The 25,689-nt window shown below is 36.5% G+C and overlaps 1 protein-coding gene across 4 annotated transcripts in view; it reads right to left on the bottom strand.

Moving 5' to 3' along the window:
• Nucleotides 1-25,689, bottom strand: part of LOC145688204 (uncharacterized) — a 272,126-nt gene that overhangs the window by 186,863 nt on the left and 59,574 nt on the right. For all 4 annotated transcript variants that reach the window (XM_081762090.1, XM_081762089.1, XM_081762088.1 and 1 more), the window contains 2 exons: nt 21,963-22,126; nt 17,307-17,423 (listed from right to left, as the gene is read on the bottom strand). In XM_081762090.1, the coding sequence (XP_081618216.1) occupies nt 17,307-17,423; nt 21,963-22,123 (278 nt within the window). In that variant the 5' untranslated portion in view covers nt 22,124-22,126. The remainder of the gene's footprint in view (nt 1-17,306; nt 17,424-21,962; nt 22,127-25,689) is intronic.

Genomic DNA, 25,689 nt, shown 5'->3' with positions numbered 1-25,689 from the left:
CCGTCATCATTCGATGTCCCCCTTCGAGATGAACAGCTTTTATTACAACTTTTTCAAAATTCGATTTCTAGTTCTCTAGATATCCCCAAAAACAGTTTTAAATGCTTTATTTTTCGTTTGTAAGCCATTTTGATTTTTGTCGATTACAGCGCCATCTATCATACAACGAAAAAAATGTTTAATGCAAAAGTTACTTATTTTTTCACGGAGAATCAGAATATGAAATAAAAAATGGTAGTTCCTATTTAAGATTTCAAAGTTGACCCCCATCCCGCCCCCGGGGGTGGGGGTAGGGGGTCGAGTGTGGTATCATTGGATGACCCCCTTAGAGACGAACAACTTTTATTACAACTTCTTTAAAATCCGATTTGTGGTTCTCCAGTTATTCTGAAAAACAGTTTTAAATGCTTCATTTTTCGTTTGTAAGCCATTTAGATTTTTGTCGATTACAGCGCCATCTATCACGCAACGAAAAAATGCTAGAAACAAAAGTTACGTATTTTTTCACGAACAATCAGAATATGCAATAAAAAATGGCGGTTCCTATTTAAGATTTCAAAGTTGACCCCCTTCCCGCCTCCGGGGGTTGGGGGTAGAAGGTCGAGTGTGGTATACTCTGTTCACTATCCTCTTATACAGTTTCAGAAACTCAAAGGCATGGTCCCTTTCCCCCAAAAACCGCAAAAGAGCACTCAAATAACGCCAGCGGACAACTCTCCCACTGGCAAAACCGATCCATCAATGCTTGTACGACGTTGCTTCATGTCTTTTCAAATTGTCAAGAAAGGAATGGTCAGTGACTATTTTTCCTTCTTCCTTTTTTTCCCCTTTTTTTCGGTCATATATATTTTTTTTAAAATTCACAACACACTTTTCTTTTACTTTCCCGTAACTCAGATAAAGTAAACATTTTCCTGGAAACTAGAGCAATGTAACACAATAAGCATAAACGTCTCCCTTGAACACTGATTAAATACTATAGCAGTAGAATATAAGTAAAATATAAGCGTTATATAAATATAACTATTGATTGTAGCAAAACCTAAGCAACATACTGTAATAGACGCACTCTCCAATTTTGATGACACGGAAGCCTATTGTGTAACACAGTTCGAATACTATTACCAATATAATAAGAAATACGTCTGATATAGTGGTGTTCACGAGTCGACACGAGAAATAGGGTTTCCTTACCTAAATTTTGTAAGTTACATCTTGTCTCTCTTCTCGAAGATTTTTTTTCTCTAGCTTCGATTATCGAAAAAGATGTCCTCGTCTCGTTTCATTTTGTAAATTCGCATACAAAATTTATGACCTGATTTTTTAGATTTTCAAACTATGCTATGCATAAGTGTCGGAAGTCTTATAGAACGGGTTTGTCCGTCCGTTCGTCTGACGTCAGTTATCACAGCCAAAATAATAGGAGATATCGAGATGCAGATTTTGCAATCGATTCAGCATCCCAGAAAGGTCCTGTCTTCTCCATTAACCCTCTATTCAAACCAGAAGTAATTAAAAATAATCATTTCGGGTTTCAATATTTATCGCCATAGAACAAAAGTAGTAATAGACAGCGAGGAACATTTTTCTGCAATCGATTCATGGTCTCAGGAGTAATATATATATATATATATATATACAGGGTGGGCCATTTTAATTAATCCACGAAAATATCTAAAAAATGATAAAACATAGAAGAAATTTTTGAAGTACACGTTATATATTGCTAAGGGGGAAAACCAATTCCGCCAAAAGTAGCCCTCTCCGCCCCCCGTAAATGGGGGTAACGGGGGGTAACTTTGAAATGTCAAATGGGAACATGGGTCGAGTAATACCTCGTTCGAAAGGTCTTGGAAAACTAAGTAACGCTGTACCAAAAGATGTTTCATATTGTGCACTAGTTTCAAAATGGCCGCCATGATATGGTTCGGAAACTCCAGTACCCGTAGTATGAAAACCATGGAAGGTAAATGAATGGAACAAAATTGAAATACGTAAATATCATAGGGCACATCGAATGATGTAATCCCTGTGATCCCAGTGGCTTCCCTGAAGGGGTCTTGTGGGGTAACTTCAAAATTTCAATGTCCGACCGGACAACGGATCGGGCGTACGCTTGACCTACCCAATGCTGTTTGGAAGGCAGACTTTATGCATAGAGAATTGGTGCACTAAGTTAACGCGGATGGCCACAGTTACATTTTGATTAACTATTAGCATTCATGTCATATTGTGAGCTTGAGGGACGAAACGGTGTGTACGTATATCCCCGAAATGCTTTCTGAATAACCAGCACGCATTGCATAAAAGTTTCTCTTTTTTTAGTCACTACAGCGTCATCCTTACAAACAAATGTTTCAACCACACCATACCTATTTGTAAGCTTAGCCTTAATTTACGAATTAAAGTAGAGTTCTCGTTTGAACTTTCACTTTACTTTCCACCCCACTCACATACAGAGCGCAGGGAGAGATTATTTTGCAGGACTTGGATTTCTCTCTATACATTATGGCAATTTTACTCTAATATTTTTTATCTCTGTTGTATTATTCTCGAGCCTTGGAACGCCTCCGTGGTTTTCCTATTTAATTTTCGTTATTTTCATTTATGTCTAACCGTATTCATACTATGGGCACTAGACATTTTCTTAGACACAGTCACCATGACTTTGCGATCATTTTGAAAACGGTGTCTCATGTCGAAAATTTTCTTACAGAAGCTGTTTGATATTAACGTGTCTATGTAACGTGATGTTACTCGCTTCAGGCTGCTATTTGAAATTTTCAAGTTGGCCCCGGATACCTTTCAGTTGGCCCTTGGAGTCACCCCGACAACACCTCTCGATGTGCCTTACGTCAGTTAGCTACTCCAGTTTTTCTTTTGTTGATTTATCTCCAATCGCTTTCACCTACGGGTACTACACCTTTTCTATGACACGGATACTATGTTTCGGCGGCCTTTTGAAAACACTGCCATTTCACATCAATCGTTTTCTCCCGCAATATGTTAGATTTTGCAAGATTTATCGAACGAGGTACTACTCGACTCATGTTACTATTTGAAATTTTGAAGTTAGCCCCCAAGACCCCTTTAGGTAGGCCACTGGGAACACAGGGACCACACCGTTCGATATGCCCTATGATATTTACGTATTTCAATTTTGTTCCATTCATTTACCTTCCATGGTTTTCACACTACGGGTACTGGAGTTTCCGAACCATATTATGGCGGCCATTTTGAAACCAGTGCACAATATGGAACATCTTTTGGTACAGCGTTACTTAGTTTTCCAAGACCTTTCGAACGAGGTATTACTCGACCCATGTTCCCATTTGACATTTCAAAGTTACCCCCGTTACCCCCATTTACGGGGCGCGGGGAGGGGTACTTTTGGCGGAATTGGGTTTCCCCCTTAGCAATATATAACGTGTACTTGAAACATTTTTTCTATGTTTTATCATTTTTCAGATATTTTCGTGGATTAATTAAAATGGCCCACCCTGTATATAATCACAACCTACAACACTATCGAAAGCGGAAGTAGTTCAATCTATAGTACTTCTGGTTTCAATAGTATTTCTGGTTTTCATGGAGCAAGAACTGGAAAAGATATTGAGAAGCACTTCTTTTGCAATCTATTCAGCGTCCCAAGAGTAGATTCTATACTCTCCTTTAATCCTCTATTCAAACTGGAAATGATCCAAATTAACGATTTTTGGTTTCAACATTTCGCCACTGAACAAAACAGTAGGGAATAGCGAGAAATGTTTTCTATATATGGACTCAGGAAAAAGTTCTTTCTTTGATATTATTCCTCTATTACATCCAGTAGTTGTAGATGTAGCCGACTACTTCGAAGTTTTAAGTATTGTATTCGGATGGTTTGGAAGTATTACATAGTTTCAACCATGAAACAACATTCACTTGTCTTAATTTCATCTAAAAGTTACCAGAATTCTTAAGCGTAACAAGAGGTTCATGACGGGAATGATATAACACTCAAACCATATTTATCATTGAGTATATGGCGTAAGACTTGCGTATCAAAAAAAAAAAAAAAAAAAAAAAAAGTTCTGCACTGTGTTCATACAATCATTCTATCAACTTATGATTTTATGTTATGATTCATGTATTAATAAAACAAAGTTTGAGAACTAAGACTGGGATAAACTAGAGTTGCCCACCAGACTCGTGAAATTTATTGTCTCGTCTCGATTCTAGCCTCGAAAATGAGACGAGAATGGTCATTTTTCTAATCTCGTTGGGAATTTAAAATATATTTCTCATCTCGGGAGCAACACAATTCTAATACTATATATCCTAACAATAAATTACGCTTAATTAGCCGTGTAGAAAAGACGTAGAACTAAAGCAACACTAGGAAAAACTCTAGGAACTAGTGAAAAAATATAAAATAAAGAAGTTCCAGTAGCATTTGGCTGAAATATAAATTAGAAATGAACATCTGCGTGAATTCATGTTATTGTGCTTTTGTTATAATTATGAAGGTTTATTTCCTGGTCTGCACAATTCCAATTGCTTGTTTCTTAAAGTCATTACGGATTCACTAGTTAGTAAAAGAATCATATGTGCTCATTTAAAACCTACTTAGGGAATCTGTAGGACAAACGTAATACTTAAATATGGATAATTATTATTATCATCATTAATCGCTGACCACTTCTCTATATATTAGCAGTTTTGCAACCGTTTCCTCGTATACAAAATTCTTAGGTATTATGTTTTAATGTAGTTTCTTTTTAAGAAAAAGACCTCTATAAATAACACAAAAGGGAAAATGTGGCAACAACAGATCTGTCACCCTCACTGACTTTCCTTCGACCAGCCATAAATAAGCCCCAATACTTAGTTTGGTGACATCCTACACCACCCGCGGTGTGTCAGCATCGGACAGCAACTGTATACCAGGATAGCGGACGTACTATATCATTGGATGTCCCACTTCGAGACGAACAACTTGTATTACAACTTTTTTTAAAATCCGATTTGTGGTTTTCCAGAAATTTCCAAAAACAGTTTTAAATGCCTCACCCGGTATATTATATATATATATATATATATATATATATATATATATATATATATATATATATATATATATATATATATATATATATATATATATATATGACTTGAAGAAATGGGTAATTGGAATTACGCACGACGAAGTCAACTTAATTTTTTACGATAAAACAAAATTACTTATTTCACGCAAAGTCCGGTTTCTAATTGTAGCCAACTGCTACTCTGATCTAAGTCGTTTTCCATATTTTAAACCGAACACATTTTTGCACAGTAACTTCAATGTAAAATAACCAAGCATAGCAAAACAGATATACCGGGTGAGGCATTTAAAACTGTTTTTGGAAATATCTGGAAAACTACAAATCGGATTTAAAAGAAGTCGTAACAAAACTTGTTACACTCGAAGTGGGATATCCAATGATATCCCACTCGACCCCCTCTCCGGGAAAAAAAAATACGTAACATTTGTATTGATTTTTTTTTTTTTTTTTATTTGCGTGATAGATGGGGCTGTAATTGACGAAAATCAGAATGGGTTACAAACAATTACAAAATAAAATGTCAAGAAATACACATTAGATTAGGAAAATTAATAGTTTTGATATCTTCTCAAATGCTATCAAATGACACCATAGTTTATTTCCCCACCACCATCTCAGGAGGTTAGAAAGGCAGATGTTCTAAAATCTGTATTGAGAAACCGGTGTTTTATACCAAAAACACTTGATTCTCCAGAACGTATTACCTTGTCTACATTGTTGGTGTAATTTGTCACAGATGTCATTGAAATGGACAGCAGTTGGAAACATTTATGGTTTGTTTTATCAATGAACTGAAATCTAGTTTTAGCGTTCCCCAGAAACAACGAGGTGGACGTACTAATAGTTTGTTCCCTTCGGGATGCTTTTTTAATGTGTTTTCTTTGCCTCTCATCTCAGGGTGCTTGTTTCAGGTGAATCCTCTTGCCTCTCATCATCGAGGTGCTTGTTTCAGGCGAATCCATTTGCCTCTCACACATCTCCATTGTTTACTGAAACAACTGTTCGAAATGGCGCCCGTTTTCTGCAATACACATTTCATGTGTTAATACAGCGAGGGTCTAAGCACGGACTGTGACGCACGATCGCAGTCCCTACTTCATAAACAGTAATTTGAATGATAAAAAATGTATCGCAGAAAGTAGTCACCACTTCGAGCATTTTCTTATCATTTGTCAGAGGTGTTTACCCATTTTGATTTTTGTCGATTACAGCGTCATCTATCCCGCAAGGAAAATGTTCAGTACAAACTCACGCCCCCCGGGGGTAGGGTAGGGGGTCAAATGTGGTACCATTGGAAGTCCCGATTCGAGAAGAACAAGTTTTGATACAACTTTTTAAAAGTCTGATTTGTAGTTTTCCAGATGTTTCCAAAAGTTTTAAATGCCTAATTTTTCAACTGTTTGTAACTCATTTTGATTTTTGTTTATTACAGCGCCATCTATCACGCAACGAAAAAAAGTTACGTATTTTTTCTCGGAAAATCCGAATATACAATAAAAAATGGGGGTTGCTCTTTAAGATTTGAAAGCTGACCCCTCCCTCCCGGGTCGAATGTGATATTATTTGATGTCCCCCTTCGAGACGAACAACTTTTGTTATATATATATATATTTAATCCGATTTTATTGTAATTTTCCAGATATTTCCAAAAACAGTTTTAAATACCTCACCCGGTATCAGATGGAGAAACTTGATCACAATGAGAAACAGGATATGAGAGAGAAAGGACAGCGTAGATAAAGCTTGGAAAGCGTGGATGGGCAGAAAACCCAGGACTGAGGAAAGAAGGAAGAAACTGGATGAAAGAGAGACAGAGGGGACAGCGAAGATGAAGCTTGGAAAGTGTGGCTGGGAAGCAAGACTAGGATAGAAAAAAGAACGCAGCGGTCTGGGCCAATAGTATGAAACAAATATGAAAAAAATAGGAGGGCAGAAAATAGTACTGCTAAGGTCCCGTAATTTAGCTAGTAATCTAGTTTTTGGAAAGTAAACTCGAGTCTTGGGTTTGGAGACTCGACTGAGCCAGTCTTTACAGACAGAATAAAGTGTCGAAGAGGATATGGTCTGTCATCAGTTCTGCGGTCTGTTTCTAATAATTTGGTATGTAGTCGGTAGCAGATTGTGTTATTGAGAGCCAACAGAGACCTAAAGGTAAACGTCGCGTTTTCAAGAAGACTAATAACTGACTAATCTAACTTTATGTAACATCGAAAGAGAACCATTCTGTCATAAAGGAAAGATAATGATAAACTGTTTTCTTTTGCAAAATTAACCATTTTGATAATGAATTATGATAATCAGTGCATCGCATTTTGCGATACAATTTATCGTTTTCACTGCATTTCTAGGATTTTGTGTTGCAAACTGCAATGTGATACTGCTTAAATAAAACGCTAAAACATACATACATACATATTGTGTATATATATATATATAGAATGTCCCAAAAGTAATGGCGAAAAATGAAACCACAGATTCCTGGCACCAAAACAAGAAAAAAAAGTTTATATGATATAGTCCGGAAGTGGACAGGGGCGGAGCTAGACAGCTTCTAATGTGGGGGGAAGGGAACTTCACACTTAGGGAAAAGAACTTGCCGATTTACAAAACGGCATACAGTTACGCAACACATTGGGAGTGAGGGAATGCATTCGAAACTCACGATTAGCACGTTGCATAGATGTGGGAGGACATCCCTTTGAACATCATCTGTAGGCACGTTTATTGTTAGCACGTATGACCTAGTAATTTGTAGTGCTACTCTGTGTATGATACTACGTTACACATACAGTACGTCGTTGTGGATTTTACCTATTTCAGCACATGACACGACTAGTTACACGTGTCCTTATTTCTACCCTTTCTTTGGAAGTTTCTATCTGGTATACCACTTTCCATTGCCCACTATTATGCAACCATGCTAAGTGATCTTTGCTTTGACCCCTATTGTACATGTGCGTGCAATCGTGCCATGGATAACTTTGTTTCTGTATGGTTTCCATCTTTACTGCACCGTTTCATTACCCCTGCCGTACAGACATTCGGTTAATCCCTAAATGAAGTATGAAGAATCTCTGGCGCAGTTATGTAACATGCGTTTAACATGTCAAGCCGATATGATTATTATGTCTTTCTGAACCCCCTTTCTAGGTCCTATCATTATTCCGCAGGCAGGTGTGAAGTTCCATTACCCCACATTCGAAACTGTCTAGCTCCGCCCCCTGTCCATTTTCGGACTGTATGTTATATAAACATTTTTTCTTGTTTTGCTGCCAGGAATCTATGGTTTCATTTGTCGCTATTACTTTTGGGACAAATGATAGTGCTTTCCAAATGAAATACTTCAGATAGAGACAGTGAGATTTTACAATTCAATCATAGTAAATATGTAAACCAAAATTAAATATAATTCCAGTATTGAAACGTTAAGTGGGTAATTAAGCAGTTTAAGCTAATATTATTACTTCAATCTGTACCGTAAATTACAATTATCATGAAAAGAAATTGAATATTTGTACCCTAAAACTGATTTTATCGAGCATGATTTGACATGAAGAAACAAACTAAATTATATTCAACAATAAAATATATTTATTCGTTGAGTTTTATTACATGGGTTTACTAAAATATTAAGTTTCAACGAGGAAGTTGAGAACCGAAATTGGGACGTTCAATTCCGAAGTCAACGTGCTAATCACTTAGCTAAGCTAATAGTTTCTTTAGAGGTTAACGTCGACGAGCATTAAGACTATATGAGAGTTGGGCATAGATTCTAAAGAGGGTTCCAAACCTTTCGTAATGCGTTCAAAGCTGTTCCATCGGGACGCGAGTTGGAAATCTAATGTGTTGCAGACACAAACTTAAAGGTAATCTTATAAAATATATTAAATTTGACTTCTCATCACCGCTAGATCAGTTTTTGAATGTTTCATAATTTTATACTAAACTCCATTAACACTTCAGCGAAATAGGTAAAATGATGGGATTGACAATTTGAACTGCACACTATTGCAAGGCTGTTACGGCAAATAATTACACCATTACACAGAATCTACTTCAAATACAACCATTATTACACACTTCATTTTCAAAAACTTATAGCTACTACATCGATTTCCTAATTAAATTCAATTTATACCTAGGTAGATAGTTATGTCTTATGTAGCAGCTAATATTCATCCTATAAAATAAGTAAACATTCAATGTAAATAAACAAGTAAAGTAAGATATTACATATTATTGGAATTGTGATTTAATTCGATTTTAAGTAGTATACATATTCTATATGGTTATTCAAATCGCTTTATAAAACTCCAGATTATGAATTACACTAACTTTTTTAATGAAAAATACAAGACACACAGTTAGTCAGTCACTCACTCACTCACTGTATGCTTATCGCAGAAATTCGTAGATTGATTTTTACACTTCACATATACCTCTGTGAGTGTTCCTAATATCTGTGAAGTGTGTAGAGTCATTTTCCCTCTAATTTGTCCCGGAATATTCTTCGCGTAATTATTTGACTGATTATGGTTTCATAACAACAAAGGTTTTTTGCTTATAATTTTCTTATTTTGCTTTATTTTTTCTCAAAAATCATAAATAACTATTCATTAATGCTCTGCTCTGTTAAGGAAGCAATAATCTATCTATTAAAATACTACAATAGCAATTAAGAGCGACAGAGATCCAACCTATAACTTGAGCTTTCAAACCTTTTATTTACGGTTATTTGTGATTTCACGTTTATAACAAAGACAGATATTTTTAAAAAGGTGTACTTTAAATAAATTACTTAAAAAGATCTTTTTTCACAAAGTTTATCCTTTTAAATTACTGTTCAAAGCCTTTGAATTTTAATAAGCCTTCTCCGAAATAAATGCAAATGAATTGTGCTGCCATCTCTGAAGTTTTTTAAACTGTACGTTTGTGGACGTTTATATGTTTGTGGCAAATCCTTTCGACAGTGAAATCTCGGAAACTAAAGGCTCTAGAAAGATGACGTTTCAACTGATCGATTGCAAATTTTGCGTAGAAATTTAAAAAAAAATATGGCCATTATTTATTTATTTATTACATTTTTACGGGCACATTGGAAGTGTTGAAATTTAAGAAAACAAAAACATTAAAGCATTATATCTTACCTATTATATATTCCAACACTATATAATTGTATATAGGGGCTGTATATCTCTCAGGTGTTTGTTTCATGGCCAAATCATAATGAAAAACGAAGGATAACCATTTCTCTAGTCTAAGTCGAATCTTTATTGTTTGGAGTGTTTTGCCCAATGAACACCATATATCACTGACATAATTGATTGTATGTGTAATGTATTAGCTTATTTTAAAATGTATAAAATGATAATCATGCCTGTTGTTCTGTATGGTTGCGAAATATGGTCTCTTACTCGGAACGAAGAACATAGATTGAAAGTATTTGAGAACAAGATCCTGAGACGAATATTCGGACCCAAGAGAAACGGGAATAGGGAATGGCGGAATCTTCATAACGAGGAACTACATAATTTATAAGGTTTATCCAACATTGTTAGGGTTACCAAATCTAGGAGACTCAGGTGGGCAGGTCATGTAGCCAGGATAAAAGAAAGTAGGAACGCTTTCAAAATCTTAACTGGGAGGCAAGCCGGAAAACGACCATTAGGAAGACGTAGGCGCAGATGGGAGGACAATATTAAGATGGATCTCGCAGAGATAGGAATAGAAAGTAGAAACTGAATCCAAGTGGTTACGGATAGAAGTCAGTGGAGAGCTTTTGTGAACGCAGCATTGAACCTCCGGGTTCCATAGGCCATAGAGTTACTTAGTTTATGTATTCTCTTATTACATACTACATGCAAGAAGAAAGAAAACACAGATCATACATGAATTAAAAACTTCGACCGGAAGTAGGTTCAAATCTTGCAAACGGTACGAGATATTGAAAGAGTAATCGAAAAAAAATCTCTCCTTTACGGTATCTCTTGCTGATTTTTACCAAGATTTCTTTCACTTGTGTTTGCAAAGGGACATGCACAGATGTGAGGAATAACAAGGAGATTCATGCTCATATATGAATGATGCGCTGTGTGAAAAGCGCAGGTTCAGCTAGTCTATATGTTATGATGCTAGGTTTATAGGTTTGTCGCCAATCCTTTCGACAATAAGATCTCGGAAACAACACGTGCTAGAAACATGCCGTTTCCACTGGCTGATTCCAAACTTTGTGTAGATTGTCCAGTTCTCATTCAAATTTTCAAAAATCATGTTGTAATTGTTCTATTCAACATTTTAAGGGCCGTTTTGAGCCCATAAGATTAACATTGTTGCAGGCCGAAACTACGGCTAGGCAACCAGTAGAGAAGTTACGTATGGAGGGTTGACGGACATTGCAGGCGTTCTGCTTAGTAGGGATGGCCACAAAGATCCGGTTCCGATAGAAGCGTTTCCGCAATGAACCGGTTCTTAGAGATCCGGTTTTCAGAACCGGTTGCAGACCTGGGTCCAAAAATACGGTTCCAGAACCGAATCTTAGGAACCGATTCCAGACCTGGATCTGAAAGTCCTTAAAGGAGGTACAAAGTTCACCTTTAAAACACTGCAAAGAGGACCATGCGCTTGTGCCCTCCCCGTCCAGACCTGCTTGTGCCCCCCCCCAGAGCCAATGAGTTTACCAGTTACCCAGTTTGTTTGGCCAAATGAGACAAGCGGCCGCCGCTTGGGCTCCTGCCTGTCGCTTCCACCATTTCATGTAGCACACTGTTCCCAGCCTGCCAGCAGCTCGGGGTTAACGTAGGGATGGCCACAAAGTTTCGGTTCCGGCGGAAACGGTTATTGGAGATCCGGTTTTCAGAACCGGTTCCAGACCTGGAACCGAAAAACCGGTTCCGGAACCGGATATTCTAGAACCAGATCCGTTCAGAGCCGAAAACCGGTTCTGGCCATCCCTAGGCAAAACTCATTGCATGCTCGCAACTTGAAAGGCCTCAAGAGACGCAATGAGGTGTACTCCGACGGATATGGATTGTTAGAAAAAAAAATATTTCCACTTGATATCGTGTTACTTCTACAAATTTGCAACAAACTCATTCCAACATCTATACATAGTAATTCACTTCTTTTGTGAGTCTCCTATCCTTTATTTGTGAGTCAATCCATCTGAAGTGGTCCAAAGATAGTGAAAATGGTTGCTCGATCATCTCCGAAAACTATAAAAATTTGAGTGTGACGAACCTTGTGTATGAGAAGGTCAATAACACTATTCACGTTGTCGTATTTACAAGTTTTCTTGAATGGCGGCAATCTTTGTTGACGGTGGAGTGCCAATTTTGGCATTTTCAAGCGTTTACGAAAACTGCAGTTGCTCAGGACGTACGAATTAGACGAACACCAAACAAAAATGAATGTTCACAGAAGAGACTGAGGTACGCGGAGAATATATACTGTTGCTTATAAATAAATATGCAGGGTTGCAAACCAATACATGAAATCACCAGAAAAAGTACAAAAAATTACTTTTAAAGGGACTGTGTTTTGGAATGGCATAAGGTGGGGTTCATAAGTTTTTTGCTGAGTACTATTACATGTAAAGAGTCTGCAGAAATATCAACAGCTATTGATACTACTAACACTGTAGATTTATGGGAGTCCGAAAGTTGAAGTTTGTGATTTTGATGCCATTTTTGGGGCGTAATATCTCAGGAGGGCTAAGTTCTAAAATATTGCTGTTTAGGCCACAAAGTAATTCTGTATGTGAATAAATTATTACAAAAAAAAAAAAAAAATCATGACACATTACATTAAAAAAAATGTAAGAACATGGTAAAAACACGAAGAAAGCACATGCGTGACGATAGTTATAGCCCGGAAAAAATTAAATGTTTGGATATATTTCATGCTAGATCTCAAAAACTACGCATGGTGCACCAATTAGGCTAGCTTTTGTTTGTGTTCAGATTTGGAAAAGCTTCCAAGTGGCGGTTGTTCCATCTTTCTAGTTCCATGATCATTGCCACGTCTATATGGTGAGGGGATTAGCTCACAGTGTGGAACACAAACCTCCAGAACAAGCGACAGAACTTTCTTGGTTACATTTATATGATATAATGAAAAACGAAGGATAACCATTTCTCCAGGCTAAGATGAATCTTTATTGTTTGGAGTGTTTTGCCAAATGAACACCATATATCACTGACATTATAATTAATTGTGTGTGTAATGTATTTGCTTATTACATACTGCATGCAAGAAGAAAGAAAACACTGATCATACATAAATTATAAACTCCAACCGGAAGTAGGCTCAATCTTACAAACGGTGCGAGATATTGAAAAAATCTCCTCTTTATGGTACCCCTTGAAGATTTTCATCAAGATATCCTTCACTTGTGTCTTCAAAGGAACAAGTACAGATGTGAGTATGACAAGGAGATTCATGCTTATATGTTAATGATGCGCTGTGTAAAGAGCGCAGGTTCAGCTAGTCTATATATTAAAATGCTAGGTTTATATGTTTGTCACCAATCCTTTTGACAATGAGACTTCGAAAACCACAAGTTCTAGAAACATGCCGTTTTCACTGGTTGATTCCAAATTTTGTGTAGATTGTCCATTTCTCATTCAAATTTTCAAAAACCGTATCGTTATTGGTCTATTCAACATTTTATGGGATATTTTAAGTCCATAAGATTAACATTGTTGCAGGACGAAACTACGGCGTTAGGCGACCAGTAGAGAAGTTACGTATGGTGGGTTGACGGACATTGCAGGCGCTTTGCTTAAATATGAATAGCAAAACCTATTGTATGCTGGCAACTTCAAAATAGGGATGGCCACAAAGTTCCGGTTCCGGCGGAACAGGTTTCGTGAGAAACCGGTTTTCAGAACCGGTTCCGGAACATGTTCCAGAGCCGGATCTTAGGAACCAGTTCCGGAGCAGGTTCCAGAACCCGATCTTAGGAACGGGTTCCAGACCTGGATCCGAAAACACGTTTCCAGAATTGGATCTTAAGAACCGGTTCCAGACGTGGATCCGAAAGCCATCAAAGACCCGTAAAGGAGGCACAAAGTTCACCTTCAAAATACTGCAAAGAGGACCATGCCCAGACCAGTTTCTGCCCCCCAGAAAAAATTTTGGTCCACCAGTGGGTGTCTAGCCAAATGAGTTTGCGAGTTACCCAGTTCGTTTAGCCAAATGAGACAAGCGGCCGCCGCCTGGGAGCCCGCCTGTCGCTTTCACCATTTCATCTAGCACACTGTTCACAGTCTGCCAGCAGCTCGGGTTTAGCGTAGGGTTGACCACAAAGGCCCGGTTTCGCCGGAACCGGTTCCAGGCCTGGATCCGAAAACCTGGTTCCGGAACCGGTTTTTGGGAACTGGTTCCAAACCTGGATTCGAAAAACCGGTTCTGGAACCGCAAGAACCGAATCCATTTAGAGCCGAAAACTGGTTCCACCAGGAACGGTTCTGACCATCCCTACTTCAAAGGTCTCAAGAGACGCAATGAGGCGTACTCGAACGGATATAAATTTATTTAAAAAAATATTTCCACTTGATATCGTATTACTTTTAGAAATTTATGCAAACTCACTCCAACATCTATACACAGCAATTCACTTCCTTTGTGAGTCTCCTATAATTTACTTGTGTGAGTAAGGAGAGATGGACAGTAGGAAGGAGATTTATGGTCATAACAGAACGATGCGCTGAATAGACAGCGCAGAATCAGCTAGTCTATATATATAAAATTGAAAATCAGTATGTTTGTGACAAAATCTCCTGAACCGCCGCACCGATCTCGTTCAAATTTGTAACATGGATGAGTTTCAAGGCTGGGCTGGTTTTAGCCTATTCACTTTGATGGTAGAAGGGGAGGGGGAGTAAAAAATAAATAAAACAACTCCTGAACCACTTGACAGATCTTGATCAAATTTTCAACATAGATGAGGTTCATGCCTGGGATCGTTTTTATGATTTAAATTTAACAGAGCATCGTAGGGGAGGAGAAGGATATATATATATATATATATATATATATATATATATATATAAATCAATTTATGTAAGACTGAAAGTGACTATTTCTGTATCTTAATAACTCTTGAATTATCTGACCGATCTCAATCAAATTTTCAGGGGGCGCGGTGGCTCAGTGGTAGAGCGTTCACCTCCGGTGCTTGGGGTCTCTGGTTCGATCCCAGCTCGCGCCGTGTGGACTTTGTGGTGGACAAACACCGTGCTCGTGGGTTTTCTCGGGGATTTCCCGTTTCCTCCCACTTTCTTCATTGTACCATTTCATTCATTTCTCATAATCACCGTCTCCTTTAGCCTAACCGGCATAATCGTGGGACGTAAAACTGAAAGATTTCATTTTAATTTTTCAATCAAATTTTCAAGATATATGAGGTTTGGATCTGGAAACATTTTTGTAATTTTACTTTAACGGTACATCCTAGGGGAGGGGTAGGAGAGGGGGACGTATAAATAAAAAATAATAAAACCTAATAACTTTTGAACCACCCAACCAATCTCGATCAAATTTTCAACATATATAAGGATCGGGCCTTGGGTGCTTTTTACCGTTTCACTTTGACGAACCAACGTAGGGGAGGGGAGGGGGAGATAAATGTAAAAAAATAAATAAAAATGACTGCCTTTGTGACTTCATCACTCTAGAACCACCGGACCGATCTCAATCCAATTTTCAACATACGTGAGTTTAGAAACAGGGATTGCTTTAAGCTATTCACTTTGACGATGCAACGTAGGGGAGGGGAGAGAAATTTTAAAATGATCAAAAATGACCGATATTAGTGTTTAATCCAAGTTCAGCCCTGATGGTTGGGGAGGGGTAGGGTATAACGAAGGAAAGGGAGATAAATATTTAAAAATGATCGAAAATGACTAATATTAGTGTCGAATCCATACTTTCAGGAGTAGCTGAGATTAACAGTGAGAATTCTGATACCGTGTGCCGCAGCAGGGAGGAGGGGGAGAGGGAGGGGGAGCTATATATAATAATAATCGAAAATGATCAATATTAGTGTCTAATCCATAGTTTTCGGAATCATTCTGATGAACTGTGACATTTTCGATCCGGCTTAAATGCAAAATCAGCTCAGTCACTTGCGGGAAGGGGAGAAAGAGATATATAAAAATGATCGATAATGGCCACTATCAGGGTCGAATTTATAGTTTTCTGGGTCGCTTACATGAACAGTGGTACTCTCGGTCCCGTTTAAATTCAAATTCAACCCCACAACTTGGGGGAGGGGAAGGAAGAGATATTTAAAAATGATGGAAAATGATTTATATTAGTGCTGAGTCCACATTTTTTGGGGGGTCGCTGAGATGAACAGTGACACTTTCGATGCCATGGCCCGCAACATGGGGGAGGGGGAAATATACTTATAAATGACCGAAAATGACCAATATTAGTATCGAATCCATGATTTTTGGGGTCGCCGAGATGATCAATGATCTTTCCGATGCTGTTTAAATCGATGCCATTAAAAACGAAAACAGCATATTTCACGGGTACTAAACACATGAAAAACGGAGTTGTACATTTTAATTTTCGTTTAAACCCAGCGAAGCGGGTAATATATGCTAGTATATTAAGAACACTGAGTTATTAATGAAAATGTGGAAGTTACAGTATATGCGAACATTTTTTTGCGTATAACGGATGAAAGATAAATCAAACTATTATTGGCAAAATTTTACTCATTTACGCCTCTCTAGGATTTTCTAAAGTTTCGATTTTTAGATCCCACTTCCTTTCTTTGTGTCTTGTAAAGCGACTATTGTCATAGTAGTTTGGTGAATCTAACATATCTTATAGACATTATTTCGCTTTCTTTTTTGTATACATCACTTTTGGAGATGAATGTTCTGTCAAATAGGCTGCAGAGACAATTTTTGAAGGTATGACAATCTACTCTGTTGTTGATACATATGACAGTGGCTAATTAATGCATCAAGCAACAAATCTAGAAAATGGGAACCGATATATTTCAGTGATGATACTGCACTGATATTGCAAGTCTAAACCTTAGTTATATAGACCTATTTTTAGTTTACTAATCAAAAACTATAACAAATTGTTACGGAATTTACCCTCCTTCTGTGTAAACCCAGAGTCAGCTACTCTACAAACACAAAGGAAATTCTCTTCTGTCTACTACAATGATACAAATTTTATCAATGTTGAACTTACCAAAACATATGTGAGCCGACACTCTCGCACGACACTGCGATGACACTGCAGTTGTAATTTTGGAATCGTAGTGTGTTTTCCATCAGAAACAAAATATCCGATGCATAAGAATAAGAGCTGATGAAAGAAAGAAATAAAGTTTATTAGCGGTCGGCAAGAAATTTTTACATCAGCAGTAAAGATTAAGAAATATAAACTGAGGAGAGTGGTCAAAAAAGTTGATACCGCACAAACACGAAATTGTTGAACAAAGGACATTAAAATAAAATAATAATAATAATAATAATAATAATAATAAAGTTTTCACCCACACCCCTCAATTTTACTCTAACAGAGACCATACTGAGCTATTGAATTAGCGCACAGAACCAATATTACTCCATTAAACCCATAAATAATAACTTTCCAGTACTGTACTTTAGTACTATTTTCATAACCATTCGTATTAAACTATGCATTTTGAGATCGAAGTACAAAACACCAAGATACTAAGTATTAAAATATTTATTCTGAACTAGCAGCGTTCACCCCGCTTCGCTGCGGTCACCCCGGAACGCAATAAACTTTGTTACTTAGATAATTTTTACTTTTTCGCTTTCAAGTGATATGATAAAAACCATAGAAGATTGCAGTAAATGTTAACATTATATCGCCTGTCATTTATGTTAACCCGCCCCGCTTCGCTGCGGTCACCCCAACCCGCCCCGCTTCGCTGCGGTCATCCCGGAACGCAATAAACTTTGTTACTTAGATAATTTTTACTTTTTCGCTTTCAAGTGATTTATAGCGCCTGTCAGTTATGTTAACCCGCCGAGTCACAGGGTCATGCGGGTTGCATATAAATACGTTTATTTTTATACCTATGATGAACTAATAACAAAGGATTTCTACGTATGGACACCTGAATGGTCAATTATCTCAAGACACTGGTAATTGAAAATTAAAGTGATATGATAAAAACCATCTAGGGTCCACATCCTAACAACCCCCCAAAAATGAAAGAAATCGGTTCAGCCGTATTAGCGTGATGAGCGTACAAAGGATTTTTTGTACGTATGGACACCTGATTGGTCAATTATCTCAAGACACTGGTAATTGAAAATTAAAGTGATATGATAAAAACCATCTAGGGTCCAAATCCTAACAACCCCCCAAAAATGAAAGAAATCGGTTCAGCCGTATTAGCGTGATGAGCGGACAAAGGATTTTGTGCGTTCTCTTTTATATATATAGATAAAACGAGTACAAAAGAAAATTTGTGAGATTTAATTATTATAAACCTGATCATGGCTTGCACTAATATACAGAGCATGAACAATGAACACTAACTAACCAGTCTACACTAGAACCTTTTTATACACTAAGTGGTAACCAGGGTCAAAAGTTAAAGCATTTGAAACCCGTATAACTTGGGGATCTGTTTCTTGATATTTATATCATATGTACGACCCTGGGTCGCGTTCAAATACAATGGAAATGGTCATAGTTCCATAATTTAGTGTTTATCAAAAATAAATTTCTAAATTACAAATACGGATGTTCAGATTTATTTCTTAATTGAGAAGATATCCTTCAAGAAAACTACTTTCAGAATATAACGAGTAATTACATTTGTGAAAAATATAATTTAGAATATGCCTAAAAAACCCAGGTCTCTAGACCCGACTAGTGAATAAACACCTTTAGTTACTGTACAGTAGCTGAACATTCGTACGACTTTTACAGAAATTAAAATTATTTGCACTCAAGATTATTTGAAAAAGGCAGAAATTAATTTACTTCAAACTTTTTGCTACTTAAGACAATCTCTGATACACACAATGCATACCTTTATGCAGAAAAAATGAAATGAAATCTTTAAGTTATAGGTCCCGCGGTTGTGCCGGTTAGGCTAAAGGAGACGATGATGAGGAATGAATGAAATGGTGGAATGAAGAGAGTGTGAGGAAACGGGAGAACCCCGAGAAAACCCACGCATACGGTGTTTGTCCACCACAAAGTTCACTTGGCGGAACCTGGGATCGAACCCGGGACCCCAAGCACAGAGGTGAACGCTCTACCACTGAGCCACCGCGGCCCCTACCTTTATGCAGAAACTCACTCGCAAGGTTCAACAGCGATCAAAATACCCAGATGCATACTTTTCATTCTTACAACTTAAATCCTTACAGCAGAAAATCTTGCTGTAGTTCCTTAATTGGAGTAAGGATTCCAGGTGAGTCTACAATTTGCTAACATGATTTAGTCTAAACACCTCGTATGAAGACATGAATTAGTCAACTACAGTGAATGTTCATAAAGACAGAAATTGCATTTTTAATAATAATAATACAGTGAAAACACTAACTATATTGATTGCTTCTGTAAGACTTCCTGAATGGTTTGTGATGATTTTCAAGGTACTTATGTTCGAGTACCAACTCCTCGGCAGTACTTGCTCTGGTAATACTTAAGTTTTTTTTATGAATTAAATAGTATGATTTACTACAAAAGTTACTCTCCCATTGTATGTCGTCTTGAGAAATAATAATTCCGTAGTAATTACTTTCCTCTAAAAAACGACCTACAACAGAGAAGAAACCGAACAAATAAAATACGAATGAAGTTAATAGTGATGACAACCGAATGTGGTAGCACTTTGTGGAAATTGAAGAAAATGTTGAACAAATCAAACATTTCACATTTGACACAACTACTTTAATAAATGTCTTTTACCTTCTTACCTGACAAAAAACAATGTGAGGTTATGCTCTTACGTAAACGTAATTAATGTTATTGCAACTTATCTCAAAATAGTGCAGTTTCCACTTCAAATAATTATTTGTTCTGGGATCACAGTTTATATATATATATATATATATCCCTACACGAAGTGTTGCCATCCGTCCGTGCCGGACAAGGCCTGCTTTTATCGTTTTTTCACCATGTCCGGCTGATATCTCAACTATTTTTCAATTATCCGGCATTATCGTATTTATCCGGTGTATTTGTATTGCACTTTGTTTTTATTACAAAATAAGAAATTCTTAAACAGTTTGTGTTATGTGAATAATGGAACACACAATATACATTCATGATGTGGCTCACACTGTGCCTCTGGTCTACTACGAACTTGTAGTATAGATCAAAATTTATTCTTCACTAGCAGTGGTATTAATTAGTCAGAAACAACAATACTATTAAAACAAAGAGTATTGCAATTCCAAGCAGTAATGCAGCGAATGAAAAAGTTCTTTGTCTAATCAACGCTCAGTGGACAAAATAAAGAAATCATGTAATAATATAATCGGTTAAGGGGGTCACTGCAATAAAACAATTTCAAAATATGACTTATCGAGAATTTTGCAAGTATTTGTTGCAAGTACTTTTTTTTTTTTTTTTTTTTCAAAAGAAAAGTATCATTCTGCTGGCTGCTGGCTTCGAAGGGTTGCAGACAGAATATCATTCTGTTTCTATAAACAATAAAGCTTCAACATCATCACAATTGTAAGCAGATTTCAAAATAATATATAAAAAACATGTCTTTCTGTGGGAAGTCAGACACATTCTGAAAGAATGTCCGGCATTTGATAGTTTTGTTATGGTAACCGTATATACGATATACCGCCGCCATTGCCGCCAAATGATATGTGCTTCTCGTGCCTTCTATGTCGCCCACTACTTACTAGTCTCACACACTAATCGCTGCTCATGATGCATTATTTAAAATATGGATAAAAACTTGCATAATTACGATTATTGGTTAAAAGAGTTGCACTTTGCTGTCGTTGCAGACTGAAAAGGTGGAGCAAGGGAAACAGCTGCACACAAGTCCCGCCAGGTTGGCGTCGACAAGAACAAGGGAAAATCCAATGAAAAGATAAAATGTCAGCAACCTTCTTCAGGCTCTCACTTAACTGATTTAACCCAAATAAACTACTATGAAAATTGAAACTTTCACAAGTTTCGACCACTTATGCTGTTCTCACAATCTGATATTAACAATGTGCGTCACCTTCTGTACACATTAACAATTTGAGTCCGTCTTAGGCTCTACATTTTTTTGTGTCTACAGAGCTCTCATACTGTTAACATATACAGACAAACCGTTAGTTCTTTCATAAAGAAACCACCGTAAAATATTTTCTACATCAACAGACAGTTTAACAAGAGGTATTATTCTAATTTTGAACTCTTGCAACATAAGTGCAAAATGTGTTTATAAAATGATTTGATCTTCATGTGAGTAAAAACTTCGTAAATAGAAGTACAACACAGCGGTATAAAACATTCAGGAAAACTCTATTAGACGCAATGAACGGAGTTAGTGCGTATTCCCTTATGTTTCTAATAATTTAATATATCTTATTTATTATTTAATCACATCTCTCTCAAAATCAACCTATGTTTAGTTTCTAAATATTTAGAACGTGACGAGAACATGTATTTTGAAGATTCCTTCAAGAAGTATGATTTTATAAATGTTTAAAATTGTTGTAAATATAGACATAAACATTAGATTATAATGTTTAGTTTGATAATATATTAACTAGTACGTTGTAGGACCAGTTTTTGGAACAACATGCCATCATGAAACTACTACTCTTGCTGAAGTGTTCGATCAAACATACATCACACATATCCAGTTTTATAGCCTACAGAAAATGTCATACTTACAAGTTTTTCGGATAGAAGTACATAACCAACTGTTTCCCATTAAACGAAGAAAGTGATAATTCGTGCACGTTCTCTCCATTCACAGCCTTTGCTGAGAACTGTGGTGCTGTTTTTCCGACTTCAGGAAGACTATTTCTTTCACACTTGTTTCCGAAGTTCATTTTCTTTAAAGAGAAAACAAAGTAACATGGTAAAGTTCAAGCTGTAACATTTCAAGATATTCATTACCTACAATTAGCAAAGTTTTGTTTCAACAACATAGAAATATTACTAAAACACCATGCAGATCAAACTTTTTCATTTCAATCTGAGACTGTCACTTCATTTTAGACATGCTGCATATATTTTTTTTTTAAATAAAAATGAGAGAGATGTATTATCAACGCGGTCGTGGAATACTTTGTTTTCCATGACCTCTTTCTCAACGGTGACACGGTATCGGTAGTGTCTTGAAAGGTTTAGTTCATTTAACTTCACTAAATATTAAACAAAGTGCTAAAGTTCTAGGTCATCAAGCACTGCGAAAAAGAATTCAAGTTGTGAGTGACGTATTCGTTCGTTTCAAAAATTTATTCGTGTACGTGTAAAAGAAACTGGTGACAAAAGTTACTTATAAAGTTGGTCAGTTACTAACTGGAAGCGGTAAGAGACGGGCACGTAAATTTAAAGCTTCCTATAATAAAATTCGGACCACCAAAACGTAGTTGTAGTGTTGAAAGAAAATCATTCTGAAGATACACTTTCAGACTCAACTCAAATAATCATGAATGTTGTACCATCGAAGTTGATTTATTTTCTATTGCAATGACACAAACTGCTATCGAAATATTTACAAATGTTGAATAGTTTCATTTCTACATTAACATCTAAAGGACATAGTTGTTATTCCTGGTGAAACGAGCGACTTTATTCATTGTGCACAGCTCTACTTTTGTTATATAATCACAAAATTTGATAGTACAAACGTAAATGTAGATGAGTAAATAACTTCCTACATTCATTATTCAGTCAAATTGATGTTTCATTAAACGATAAATTAGTTAGCTCTTTGCCAGGATCGTATTCTTATTGCGCATTTGAAACTTTAAATTATTCCAATACTGTTTCTAAACACATTTATCAACTTCATTTTGGTACAAAGATAATGAAAAACAGTTTAATAAATTAGATACTAATATTAGGGATAGAAAAACTTACGCTGCTTATGTTAAAAATAGTAACCTGTTTGAAATGTATGGACTCATTCATACGAACATTGTTGGTTTAAAAAACATACTTCCAACGAAGTAAATCTACATATAAAATTACATCGTAGTAAAGACAGTTTTTGTTGAATGCCTAATGGAAATGCTGAATATAAGGTGTTATCTCAAAAGATAACTCTGCATGTACGTAGTATAAATGTATCTGTCGCAAAGAAATCGCTTCGATGGACATTCACGGAGTTGGGAGTTCAAAGGTCAACCATCCACAAAACCCTGGCAGAAAAGTTCCATCCGTACAAGTCACACATATTGCATCACTTGAACATTTCCCTCATTGGATTGGGAGAAGAGGTCATGTGGAGTCAAGGTTTGCACAAGTGGGCCCAGCCCGAAAAAACCAGGCGAGTTTTTTCGGGTTGGACCCACCTGAAAAAAAAAAACACTTTAAAACCCACCTGGGCTTTTGAGCCTTTTGTTAGTATATTACTGGTACAACTAAGGTGATCATATTGAAAGTGATTTTTATCAGATCTTGGACTTTCCTTGGGCGAATTACATGCTTTCATGTAAAAATATACAACATTCAACGTTAGACCTATCTAAAGTTCTGAATGCACTGAATGAATAAAAAGCCTACCTTAGCTTGAGATAATTACAGAACAAATTAATGTATGAATTGTGTTTATAGCCTATTTGAAGTGAAATATGCAATTTTATATTTTAGAAAATACTTTCCGTGAATAGTGTGCTCGGCAACGCAGGGGGACGTTATCCCTCATACATTTGACGAGTTTAAGACCATGGGTGCTTGTACCACCAGTAAATATGTAAATACATTAGTATTATTTCATACATTTGATGGTAACACAAGTATTCTTCAGTAAAATTTTGTTTTCCAACAACAGTAGTGTAGTTTCGTCATTAGTTGCTACTCTTCAAATAAGCATTCTGTAGAATCAACACCTGCAATAGCGTAAAAATTCTTGTCAAATTTAAGAAGCTTAATGCTCGGAGTTCCGAAGACTATGTAACGCTACTACTTCAGGTACTGAATTTAAACTTCCGTACTAGTGCAAGTGTCGATGTATAGTAAAGAAAGCTCCAATTTCGGGGAAAACCCGTCGTGAAAGAAGTGCTCGGGAAATTCCTGCAATTGAATGCACAAAGCATCGGAAGTGAATATTTCAACAATAACTTTATTTTAAGCTGGAAGATATTTAATTTCATTTAAGACATTTTGAAACATTTACTTTATAAAATACTAGCAGCGTTCACCCCGCTTCGCTGGGGTCACCCCGGAACGCAATAAACCTTGTTAATTAGATAATTTTTACTTTTTCGCTTTCAAGTGATATGATAAAAACCATAGTAGATTGCAGTAAATGTTAACATTATATCGCCTGTCATTTATGTTAACCCGCCGAGTGACACGGTCATGCGGGTTGCATATAAATACGTTTATTTTTACCTATGATGAACTAACAAAGGATTTGTACGTTATGGACACTTGAATGGTCAATTATCTCAAGACACTGGTAATTGAAAATTAAAGTGATATGATAAAAACCATCTAGGGTCCAAATCCTAATAACCCCCCAAAAATGAAAGAAATTGGTTCAGCCGTATTAGCGTGATGAGGGAACAAAGGATTTGTGCGTTCTCTTTTATATATAAGATGAATTCTCTTTGTTAATTGTTTTAAATTCATTTTCGGGAAAGAACCGTCTTGCTCGTGCTAGGGAAATTTCCGTAATTGAACGCGCAAAGTATCGGAAGTGAACTTCAACAACAAAACCATTTATTTTACGCTGTAAAATATTTGCCATATAAGACATTTTGAAACATTTATTCTATAATAAATGAATGACACCTTTGTTTTAAATTAATAATATATTTGGTATTCATATCAGGCAAACGTTACTAAGGCTCCTGAGATGACACGATGTACATTTGTTGGTCTACCTGTACCACACAAACATTACAGGGTACAACTTTCGGTCTTTTAAGTTTAAATTTTCAGGGTACAAGCACGAGACACACTAAATTTCTTGTATATATTTTGGCGGCATACCAACGTAAAATTTCAAAATGGCGGCATTTTTTTTTATTCTTTTTTTATTTTTTTTTTTAATAGCGGATATCCACGCTACAAGGCGCAATTTTGGGTCTTTTGACTAGAAATTTTCAGAGTAAAAGCACGAGACACACTAAATTAGTTGTATATATATTTTGTCGGCGATCCAACGTAAAATTTCAAAATGGCTGCCATTTCTCAACTAGCGAATATCCACGCTACAGGGTGCAATTTTCAGACCCCTAAGCTTAAATTTTGAGGATAGAAGCAAGAGACGTTCTAAATTTGCTGTGTAGATTTTCTCGGCGTCCAATGTAAAATTTCAAAATGGGGGCTATTTTTTCAAAACAGTAAGTGAACAGAATATTGTTGCAAGTTGCGACAATGACAATCTTGAAATATAAATAACATTTTAACACTTTTACCTCAAAGACATTGACATATTTCG

The sequence above is a fragment of the Thermobia domestica genome, chromosome 6, assembly GCF_964235325.1.
Source record: "Thermobia domestica chromosome 6, izTheDome1.hap1.1, whole genome shotgun sequence".
Lineage (NCBI taxonomy): Eukaryota > Metazoa > Arthropoda > Insecta > Zygentoma > Lepismatidae > Thermobia > Thermobia domestica.
The sequence above is the reverse complement of the archived record's forward strand: the minus strand, read 5'-3'. Positions and strand labels throughout refer to the sequence as shown.